Source organism: Aethalodelphis obliquidens, unplaced genomic scaffold (genome assembly GCF_003676395.1).
Source record: "Aethalodelphis obliquidens isolate GAN/ISIS:26980383/991018 unplaced genomic scaffold, ASM367639v1 scaffold13, whole genome shotgun sequence".
Classification (NCBI taxonomy): domain Eukaryota; kingdom Metazoa; phylum Chordata; class Mammalia; order Artiodactyla; family Delphinidae; genus Aethalodelphis; species Aethalodelphis obliquidens.
Genome location: NW_020837957.1, coordinates 6,980,069 through 6,992,521, shown reverse-complemented (window position 1 = coordinate 6,992,521; position 12,453 = coordinate 6,980,069). Strand labels below are relative to the sequence as shown.

General features: G+C 32.0%; 1 protein-coding gene across 1 annotated transcript in view; it reads right to left on the bottom strand.

Moving 5' to 3' along the window:
• LRRC7 (leucine rich repeat containing 7) overlaps positions 1 to 12,453 on the bottom strand; it is a 506,342-nt gene that overhangs the window by 356,443 nt on the left and 137,446 nt on the right. Inside the window, exon 3 of the mRNA XM_027114043.1 lies at positions 8,142 to 8,216. Within this exon, the coding sequence (XP_026969844.1) occupies position 8,142 (1 nt within the window). The 5' untranslated portion in view covers positions 8,143 to 8,216. The remainder of the gene's footprint in view (positions 1 to 8,141; positions 8,217 to 12,453) is intronic.

Sequence of the window (12,453 nt, the reverse complement as noted above, 5' to 3'; positions counted from 1 at the left end):
ACTGGAAATGACATAAATCCACACGATGTACTATTAAGGAGTTGTAAAAAAAATAAAATTAAAGTTAAATAAGAAAATTCTTTACAAACAGATATCAAATTATCTCCTATATTTTCTAGTATGTGGAAAAAGCAAGTTTATCAAACAGTGTCTAAAATGCTATGTGTCCGTAGGCTTATGAAAAATATCTCTGGAAATTTATATAAGAATCTGATAATAGCAGTTACCTCCCTCTAAAGAGGGAAATTGGTTGGCTGGGGATAGAATTGAAAAAGACTTTTTTCAGTTTATATCATTTGGAAGGCATGATTTTTGAACTATATAACATTACCTATTAACATTAATAATAATAATAATGCTTTGGTATAATAATGTTAATGTACTTACTGTCACTGAATTGTATGCTTAAAATGGTAAATTTTATTTTATGCATATTTTACCATAATAAAATGATTTTTAATTATATATGTGTGTATATGTATATATACATTTAAAGTATATTTATGTCCCAATAAGCCTGTACCTGGGTGTGTATCCCTTGGAAACAAATATAAATAAATAAGTATATATTCAGGCTCATATACCTTTATATTAGGTGGTAAAAGAATTGGAAATTGTCCCTAAGTAGGAGATTGTTTAATAAAACTTATCCATATATCATAGACTCTAATGAAGCTGTTAAAAAGAATACATTTATGAATGGATAAATAAACTGTGCTACATCCAGACTATGGAATATTATTCAGTGCTAGAAAAATACGTTATCAAGCCATGAAAAGATATGGAGGAAACTTAAATGAGTATAACTAAGTGAAAGAAGCCAAACTAAAAAGGCTACTTTTTGATTCCAATTATGTGACATTCTGGAAAAGACAAAACTATAGACAATGAAAAGATCAGTGTTGCCAGGAATTAGGGAACATGGAAGACAGAGGATTTTTAAGGCAGTGAAACTGTTCTGTGGGATACTATAATGATGGATGTCATCATACATTTGTTCAAACCCATAGAATGTACTACACCAAGAATGAGCCCTAATGTGAACCATGGGCTTTGAGTGAAAATGATGTCGATATAGGTCATCAATTGTAACAAAAGTATCACTCTGGTGAGGGATGTTGATCGTGGGGAGGGCTATGTATGTGTCCAGTCAGGTGATATGTGAGAAATATCTGTAATTTCTGCTGAATTTTGCTGTGAATCTAAAACTGCTCTAAAAGCAGTTTATTTTAAAAAGACTTCTAATGAGAGAGAAAAAACAGAAAAGAAAAAATACATTAGTCTATTTTAGTTGACATGTAAACGTTTCTATTCTACTGGAAAACAATGCATAAAAAGTGGTTTTGGCAGCACCAATTCTCCTAGAGAGAGAAACTGGAAAAGCCACACAAACATCTGCTTTCATGCGTCAGACAGCTGATAAAGCTACAAAGCTAGTTGCTAAGTTTTCAGAGTGGGGAGAAACAAAGAGAGATGAGCTGAATGTCAGAAGCTCCTTTTTCTGTAGACATTTGCCAATTCTATGACAGAAAACAGAGTCTGAGAATCTGGTTTTATTATAGTTTGATCAGAAAGCCACAACTAGGGAAAGATAAGTAAGAGTGGCTGTGGGTGATCTTGTGAGCCTAATGTGAAAATTAAAGAATTGAGAAAACTTAGATTTATATTTGATCTCTCCTTTGAGTCATTTGCTGTACTTTGATGCTTCATGACAGAGAAAACTGGAGTTTTATTTAAATACCTCTGAAACACAGGGAAGAATGTGCTGCCTTACTGACAAAGATTCATGAGGGGGCAACTATCACGATGAACACACTAAGATTTCAGTTGAAAATCTTAGAGGGCTACATGTTAAAAACAGAGATCAAGCAGAGATAGACTGACACCTAGCCTGTACTCACCTCTGTCCCTGAAAAAAAATTAGGTGGAACACCTTTTCTACTTTATTTGCCTAAATATTATCCCCTACAGACTCTAAAATTTTGTATACTCAATGTCTGGCATTCAATAAAAAAATTACTTAAATAGATGAGTTCATAATGACCAAAATATATGGGAATAAACAGACACTAAAAATAGATGCAAAGGTAATCAAGATATTACAGTTGTTAGACAAGACTTTAGAGTAACTGTGATTGACATGTTCAAGAAAATAGTAGAAAAGATGTACACAATAGGTCAGATGAAAATAAATAGACTTTCACCAGATAATTAGAATACGTATAAAAGGATCAAATAGATATTTTATAACTGAAAAATATAGACTCTGAAATTCAGAACTCAATAAATGAATTTAAAATCAGATTAGAAATTGGACTAGTGAACTGGAAGACAGAGGAGTAGGTACTATCCAATTAAAGTAAGACAGAAAAAGGATATGCAATAAAGAATAAAATATAAGTAAAATGTGGGGCACACAGTGGAAAGATCTAACATATATGTAGTTGAAGTCCCAGAAAGAAGAAAGAAGGGGTTGAAACAGTACTTGCAAAGAGGATGGCTAAGAACATTCCAAAATTGATAAAAAGCTTTAACCTAGAAATTCAAGAAAATTTACAAACTCCAAGCAAAACAACTGGAAAGAAAACCACACCCAAGCTTATCATAATCAAAGCGCTGAAAATAAAGAGAAGATCTTAAAAGGAATGTAAACAAAAATGCAAAAACAACACAGTTAAAAAATAAGCAAAGGACTTGCACAGACATTTTTCCAAAGAAGATAAAGGGCAATGAGCAATGAAAAGGTGTTCAACATCACTGATTACTAGGGAAATGCAAATGAAAACCACAATGCGATATTGTCTCATGCCCATTAGGATGGCTGCTATTAAAAACAACCCACAAAATAATGAGTGTTGGCTAGGATATGGAAAAATTGGTTTGCTTGTGGCTTGTGCACTGTTGGTGGGAATATAAAATTTTGCAACCGCTACAGAAAACATCATGGTAATTTCTCAGAAAACTACAAAGAAAATTATCATATGATCCAGGAATTTAATTTCTGGATATATACACAAAATAATTGAAAGCAGAGATCTGAAGAGATATTTGTACACCCATGTTCATAGTAGCATTATTCACAATAGGCAAAAGGTGGAAGCATATTTATTTATTTCTAGCACATTGGCATTAAAAGAAATACTAAATAGTGTCCTTCAGATATAAGGAAAATATTCCCAAATGGAAACACAGACATGCAAGAAGAAATTAAAGACAGTGGAAAGGGTAAACATGCAGGTAAATATAGATAGATATTGATTCTACAAAACAATAATAGAAACCTCTTAATTGAGGGTTAGGATATCTGTAGAAAAGCATATCACAATAATAAAGTCTTCTAAGATTCTATCAGTATCAGAGAACTGTTGAAAGTTACTATTTGTATTAAGCAGTCATATGTCAAGGATGAATGTTGACATCTCTAGAGTAACCACTATAATATCACTACAAGTATCTATTTAATACAAAATCCAAAAGAATGCAATAAAGGAGAAAAAAGGAACCTGATCAGTGAGTTAAAGAGAAAATAAATAGTGACATGGTAGATATAACCTAACTATATTAGGAATTATATAAATGTAAAAGGACTAAATACTCCAAGTAAAAGATCAATATTATCATACTAGATTTTTTAAAGGCTAATATATTATGCTTACAAGAAATCATAGATATAAGAACACAAGAAGGTTAGAAGCAGAAGGATGCAAAAAGAAATACCATGCAAATATTAACTAAAAGAAAGCTGGTGGTATTGTACTAAAAGCAAAAAGAGTAGATTTTTAAAGCAAGAATCATCATTAAAGGCAAAAAAGTCATATCATAATGATAAAGTTGTAAGTCCATAAGGAATATAAATGTTAATTGTGCTGATATCACTTGGGTAGCTTTTCAAGTAATTTTTACTTTCTTCATCATACTTTAATGTATTGTTTGAATTTTTTACAATGAGCATGGATTATTTATATAATATGACATAAAAAATAAAGCTATTTTTATTGTGGACAAAGAAAGAAATAAAACAATACAAAGATTTAAGAGTAATCTGTTTTCCCTATTAAAACTTTAGAAAGATTTGATGGCTGTTATGCCCTAATGACAACTATAAAAATTAAGCCTATAGTAACAGAGCAAAAAATATTAAAATAGCACTGAGGAGAATCAGGTAGAAAATCTCACACAAAAGTGTTACATAATCTCATTTCCCTTAGCTTTATTTGTTTATTTAAGAATTTGAAGACAGTCACATAATTCTGAGTGTATTTTCTGAAAGAAGAGGATAGTAATACTTTAAAAAGAATGTGGGAATAATCCAAAGGGAGAAAAGCACTGATTCATTTGTTCATTCAATAACTGCTTATAAGTAATTATAATTAAGTACTATGTGCCAGGTACTAATTGAAATTATTACTTATGATGCTGCAAAATAATAGTATATATTATTATTATATAATTTTATATAATTATATATAATTTTATATATATATATATATATATATGTCTCTGCCCCCAGTCCTTGACACAGGGCTCCTGAAACCCTTTATAAGTTTCTAAGTGATAAGAGCACTAGGTACATCTCTTATTCTAATATTTGGTCTTTGACCCTGGTTCCTGACACCCTGATCCTAAGTCCCTTGGAGTTTCCTGGGCGATAAGAGCGTCTTTTATTCTAATAAGGCAACTTTGAGTGGGCTCCTGGATGGCTCATGGGTTGGGGCTGGTCCCCAGAAAGACCATGATTAGAAGCTTGGAATTTTCAGCCTCATCTCCCATTCTCCAGAAAGGGGAGAGGGGCTGAAAATGGAGTCAATAATTGATCATGCCTACGTGAGGACACTTCCATAAAATCCCAATAGTGTGGAGTTTGGAGTGCTTCCAGATGGTGAATGCATCCACATACTGGGAGGGTGACACACTCCAACTCCACGGGGACAGAAGCTCCTGCTCTTGGGACCTTCCCAGACCTTGCTCTATGTATCTTTTCACCTGGCTGTTCATCTGTATCCTTCATCATACCCTTTAATAAACTGGTAAATGTTAAGTGTTTTCCTGAGTTCTGTAAGCTATTCTATCAAATAATAGAGTCCAAAGGCAAGCCAAAAGTCTTGGGACACTACGATTTGTAGCCTAGTCAGACAGAAGCTGTGGATAACCCAGGGACCTACTGCTTGCAGTTGTCATCTAACGTGTGTGTGTTGGGGGGCAGTCTTTGGGACTGAGCCCTTAACCTGTGGGATCTGACAATATCTTCAGGTAAAGAGTGTCATAATTGACTTAAATTATGACACCCAGCTGGTATCACAGAAAATTGCTTGTTGTGGGAAAAAATCTCCATACATTGGTGTCAGAAGTGTTGTGAGTGTGATAGTAGTGTGAGAGGAGAGACACAGGAGGACTGGGTTTTTCCCAGCCCAGCAAATAGAGTATTTGTTAGCCTACTGTGGAAAATCATTTATGAGGTTACTAAATGAAATAATAATAGGCCATTTATAGTTGGTACAATTACCCAGCAATAAAGATTTCCTTAACCAAAGTATATTAAATTGAATTAGTTCTTCAAATTATCTGAGTTTTAGGGTGTTTTTAACTGAATTATACTCTGAGATTAAGTAAATCTGAATTAAGAAAATTAAACTACCCGAAGATAAATCTGATAAATCTGAAAAACATAATTCTATTATTGTGATTGACATAGGAAGGAGATAAGGTAGAGAATAAAGGCACTGTACTGAAAAGGATTCATAAATCCATCTGGTTTCCAAAGTTGGATTATCTCCACTAGGGCTTCCAATGACTGACTAATTGTGATATCCAAAAGCTTTTTCTCCCTCAGTCATCCTCCTTCTAGGCTTTTCAGCAGCATTTAACACAGTTAACCTTTTTGGATCTCTCTGCTTCTTTGGTTCTTTTAAAACAAAACAAAAACACTGAAAGCCAGTTTTCCTCTTACTTGTGACTACTGCCCTGTTATTGTTGTCAGTTCCTCTTCCTCCAAACAGAATTTTTATGACTAAGTATTGATGATCCCAGGAATTATACTATGGTAATGTTCCCTTTTCACTCTGTACATTTTCTGCCTGGTTAAATTCTGGTGGCTTCAACCATCAACTCTACTCAGATAAAAGCCAATGTAATCTAGTTCTAGAGCTCCAGTTCTGCATTTTCACCAACCCTGTGATATCCCCATTTTACTATGCACATGAATTTCACATTAAAACTAAAGTTACCATTTCAACATCCTTTACTAAAAGTAAACTGCTCTTCTTTTAATGTTCCAGATCTCAAATAACAGAATAACTATTCATCCAAACCAGGTTCCTGTAGAAACCAGTGAAGAAGATATTTCTTTCAAATCGAAATCCTTCTATCTCTACTGCCACCATTTAGTTTGGCTCCTAAAATTTCCCACCTGGGTTACGGCAAGCATCAATTTATTTGTGTCCAGACTCTCTCCCAGCAGTCCACCAGATGATTTTTTCCTTTGTAAGTTCTTCAATACCTTCAAATTTATGGTCCTCTTCATTTCTTTCTGAGCTAAATTTGATGCCGACTATTACAAATGTATTTCTAAACATATTTTCATAATGTTCTCTCCTTTAGTACCAAGGTAGCCTAACAGAACTATTTAAAAAAGAATCTGAAGAAAATATATATAACTGAATCACTTTGCTGTACACTTGAATCTAACAGAACACCATATATCAACTATACTTCAATTTTTAAAAAGTCATTGAATTTTGAAGGTGCTTTCCTTTCTAGTGCCTTATAGTGTAAGCTTGTATCACTGTATGACAATCCAAGATAAAAAGTCCAAATTTATAAACCAAATATATTAAGGACTAATAATTTACATTATAATGAGGTTTTTCATCTCTATTGAGTTATTGCTTAGCATTATTCTTTTCAAAATGAGTGGCTCAAATTGTATAAATATTTGATAGAGTTTAAAGGCAAGGTGTTTATCAACCATGACTTGTCATTTATAAAGCCTTAAAAGAAGATTGAAAGGGAAGAAACTTCTGTTGGTTTATATAATTATTTAGGAATGTGTAATGTTAAAACACAATTTTAAACATTTTTTATAATTATAGAAATTTCTACTATAGGATTTTAAACATAAAAATATTTATGGACAATTTCTAAAATATTTTGATTGTGGATACTGCCATTATTACATATATATTTATCTTTGCAAATATATTTTAATCACCATTACCATAGAAAATACCTGTTGAATTAATAACTGTATTAATTTTATCTTAAAATATATGTATATTATGTATATATGTGCATATAAAGGTATTTATGTGTATATATGTATAATTTTAACACGTAAAATCAGTTTCTACTTGCAAACTTAGTTCCTTAATCCATACCAATGAAAGAGTTGATGTAAATACTTTCTAAAATCCTTTTAGCTTTAACATTTTCTGATTCTATTACAACCTTCAAGATACATTTGAGGAGAAATAATCAGCTCCATCCACTTTAATATGGAACAGTGAGATTTTCAAAGATTCTTCTTGCCATTGAAATAATCTTATTTACCCTTTCCACATTCTTTAAGTCCTTTCTGTATTCATTCATCCAAACATTGCATGTTTTTATCATTGAACCTCCTATTTCATTTCTTGCAAATGTCAGTGAGTACTAATGAATGGAAAGCTCCTGCTTTGTGCCTGGATTTTATTTGATATAACCTTGAATTTTGAAATGTAACCTTCAAAAGTGAATGTAATTTTGCTCTAGTTCTTAAAAACATGATTATAATATAATTTCTGTTAATGGTTTAGGAGAGGAATTAATACATTTATATAGCAGTTAAATATGTCACAAGGCAAAGGGAGATCTTATTCTTAGATTGTTGAATTAGGGTTCTGAAAATAAGACCTGAGAGAGAATACAACATTTAAATTCATCTTTCTGTCCAAAATAATTTCATTATTATTGACAGAAAATTAATTTCCTGAAATCCACAGTTATCATTTTTCTTCCTAGCTATTTTTGTGATGTAATATACTTAACACAAATAATACTAAGTATAAATTTAAAATTATAAGACTATTTGGTCATTATAGAGGAAAATTCCCAGAATACTACTTAATTCTATATACTTAAGCATAGTAAAATAACATAGTATCTACTTGCTAGTTATTCTGTCTCTGCGGACTTCTAGGTTGTGACCACTTTGACTTGCATTTTTTTCATGTAGCGGGCTCCTTTAAAAAAAAAAGAAAATGTAAAAAATTTTAATTAACTGCTCTTATAAATTGACAAATGCATCTAAATAAACATAAAAAGCAAGAATGGGTTGTGAAGAGTTTAATCAGATGCTTTTCTAATCGTCAGGTTACACATCTTATTAGCATATTTCCACAAACACTATCACTTTAGGTATTTGAGCTGTGAATATATAAATTCAATGTGGAACAAAAGGATGATACTGTTGTCTAATATTCCTTCTTAAAGTAACACTTCAATAGCTGCAAGGAAAATTCTTTCAATAGTGATTTTCCTCCTTGCCTGTTTTATACCTAATAACTAAATAAATGTGCAATGTATCTCCTTTGTTTTTAAAAATTATAAAAACAAAATTTCTCATAAAATATTTCATAATTTAGATTCTTACAGGTCAGAGTTGCCTTTTACTCTAGTTATTCTGAATGAATAAAGTTTTAAGATCTTACTGTTAAACTTTAAACCCTGATTTGGTAATTCCCAGTAATCATTAAAGCAAAGTGCTTATTATATGTGTATATATTCATAGCTTAATGTGTTCTATATAATTACAATAATTGAGCCTAAAATACTCATATGCATTTGTAATAATCAAGTATTTTAGAAAAGTGACCTCCACGAGATTTATTTTTTTTGACTTCCACAAGATTAATGCAGATATACATTTATTTAGTTTTATAGTTTTCACTCTGATACATATACAACCCATGGATGATATGGGAAATTAAGAAAACAATGATAGCTTGAAATTATTTATTTGAATACTTAATGTAAAACCTTTATGTTTATAAAGCCCAAGAATCTCTATAAATGTGTGAGTCAGGACTTTATGGAACCTCCATTTATTTGTAGAACAGAGAAGTATCTAGTCCATGCACAGAGTCAGGCAGAGCCTGATGTGTTTCAAAAGTCATAAAGAGAAGATTTCTTGTTATTATTTAGTGCAATTTTCTAATCAAAAATTTAAAAAGGGGAGTGAAAGAACCAAGAAAATATTCAAGATAGGCTTAATAAAGTCAATTGTACACAGTAAGATTTAGATATTAAAAAAATCTCTTCTTGAAGTTAGGACTCTACAGGATCTTCTGGAAAAGAGTAACTGTAGTGAAAATATATAAATAGCAGTCAACATGCTGGAGATTATGTTTATTTAATTAATGTAATTCTTTATTTGTATAAAATACAAAATAAAGTCGTAAATAAAATTTAGCAAACCATGTGTTTAGGCTGAAGCAATTTTCTGATTACAAATGCATTACTAAAATGAAATAGAAATTAACAAATTTTATAGTTATAATTATTGTTAATAATTGTATCTTTTAACTTTTATATGAAAATTAAAAGTGATTTACACACCACCATTACAGTGTTACATTATGAAATGCTTACAGTCTGCAATATATTATCTTGAATTTTATAGAAACAAAAATATATAGTCTGATTAAATACTATTTATAATAGTCTAGGCCTACAGATTAGAAAACTGGAATCATCTATTTTAACTTCTCTACCTGTAAAATGGCAATCATAATTAACCTTAAGGGTCCCATAAAGATTTCTTTTTTTAATTATATAAATTCTTAATAGTTAAGCACTCTCCTTAAGAGGAAGGTATTTATTATTATTTTATTATAACAAGTAAAATTATAAGCCTAAAATATATTATTCTGGTATCCAGGAAAGTGATATATACTTAAAAATAAATTATTATATTCTTGTTTTCTGTTATCTTGTTTCTACTTGAAGACAAAAACTGCGTCTCCACTTTTCAGGCAGATTCACTATTCACTATAATGAGAGAAATATATGTCTGAATTAGAACACTAAATTATTATTACTATATTGTTATACTATATGATACTGTACTGTAGTACAATATACTATTATAATAACAATTATGTTATTATTATAGTTATAATATTATACTATAATATATAGTTATGTTATTTTAAGGATAGATACTTTTGTTCTCTGCAAATCAATGGAACTGGGCCCTACCACAGCTGGTGTAAATAGACACTCTTCAGAGAAGTTTATTAGGATATAAGGAAGATACATACTCTTAAACACAGTATTTTAATTTTGCAAGAGACCTAATATTCTTAGTTACAGGTAACATCACAGTTTTAAGGCCAATGTTGAAGGGGAAGAAAAAGAACCTTTTGGTTATAATAGAGACCAGCATACTAGTCTTGATGGTTTCTTTTTACTAAATAACTTAAAATAATATCTTAAAAAAATAATAAATTTGCTAGTTTTCTTTTTTATTTTTCAGTGCTATCACTGTCCTGGCTGGTCCAGGGTATGCCTGGCTAAGTGCCTGAGCCTCCAGGTTAAAGTCCATTTTAAAAGAGTTAATGGGTTTATATATGGAAGCATTGTTTGAAAGCTTTTTGAAAGTCTCCTTGCTTTGGGCTAAACTCTTTCTGTGTATTTCTGGCTTCCAGTTTTTAGTCAAAATTTTTGAAATATAACCTCATTCAGTGCCTTAATTGTATTTAAATGATTAGACCAAAAAAAAACCACAAAACCATTCACTGTGTGCAATAGGTGGATGCTAATTCTCACTAGCTTGTGCTCATTACACAGCCCTTTCCTTCCCGCACTTTCTATAGTTTTTGATGTCCTGAGCTGCATTTAACCCCTGTTTGAGCTGCCTCTTTGTCCTGCTACTCAAAAGTAGAAAGTACACATGAAAAGTCCTTAGCGTATAAGTTCTTACTTAAAATATGGTCTCCCGTGGACGAGGCCTTTTTCAGTTACACTCCTAACCAGTGTTTATTACTCTTTATTATAGATGCTGCAATACTTAACAAGTGTTGCTATGGCACTTGGCCTATGACTGAAGTAAATAGGCCAGATTTGGATGCCAAGCACTACAACTCCCAGCTTCACATTTCAATTATATTTAAATGAGATTGCCTAATGCAAGGGTTTATATGTTCATTAAAATTAACCTTTCAAATTCAGAGTGCCAGTGGGAACTCTTGATAACACTAAAGTTTTAGACTTAGGTTTCCAACCACTACTGCATAAATGAAAAATTCAGGGGGTTTGAAATGTCAAGGATGCTTTGAAATAGATATTGAATTGGCTAAGAACTTTAGCTCTGTCTCACGGTTCATGTTCTCTTAGTGTTTTGTGATGTGATTACTAATAGTCACTGACTATTTAATGCAATAATGTTCTTGGAGCTAATGAAGAACAGGCACTGCACATCAAAGAAATTTGATAATAGTAACCCAAGCAAGAATTATGGTAGAGAATATGTTGAATTACTAGCTTGAAAGACATTTTAAATCGTCATAATCTGTTAATTATTTGGGGAGGAATTTCAGCACAGCCATCCTTAACAAGTGAGAATCCACTGTACTTTGAAGGTCACCAGTACCTTCAGAAAATTCATGTGCTGTCAAATCTTGCAGGTTTCAACTTATGAGAATTAAGAGTCAGGACGTGAGACTATACACTCAACATTAGATTTGTGAGATTTGGGTAAAGCGAAGGATGTCTTGGCAGTAAGTAGCACTGTAAGTCACTTGAATTTAAAGGCAGAGCTTTGAAGTCCAGATATCAAGCCTTTCAGAAACTAGAGGGCAGGGACTTCCCTGGCAGTCCAGTGGTTAAGATTCCCTCTCCAATGCAGGGGCTGTGGGTTCGATCATCCCTGGTCGGGGAGCTAAGATCCCACATGCCTCACGGCCAAAAAACCAAAAGATAAGACAGAAACAATATTGTAACAAATTCAATAAAGACTTTAAGAAAATGGTCTACATCAAAAAAAAAAAAAAAAGGAAAACAGAAACTAGAGGACAAAACAAAATTATTAATATAAGACTAAGGTCTGTGTGGGCTCTGGGATAAATTATGAATAAACCCCCTACATGAGCTTATCGGTGAGAGACAATGATCCAAAGCAGATTGAAATATAATGAGATGTGATATGATAGAAGTGTGCACATTGTACTGTGGAAGCCTGGAGAAGGGACACTCACACAATCTTGGGGTTCATGGAAGGCTTCTGACTCAGTTATCAGTCAGGGCCGAGGATGCCCCAAGCATTTTATACATTTTATTAAATTTTAATTGAACATCAGTCAACAAAACCAAGATTCCTTTAGTTTCTTCCGTGTGTATGTTTTACCTTAAGGCCAGTAAAAAAGACAGGAAAAAAATGGCAGATTCTCATGAATCACTATAAGGCTTTCATTTTTCCTT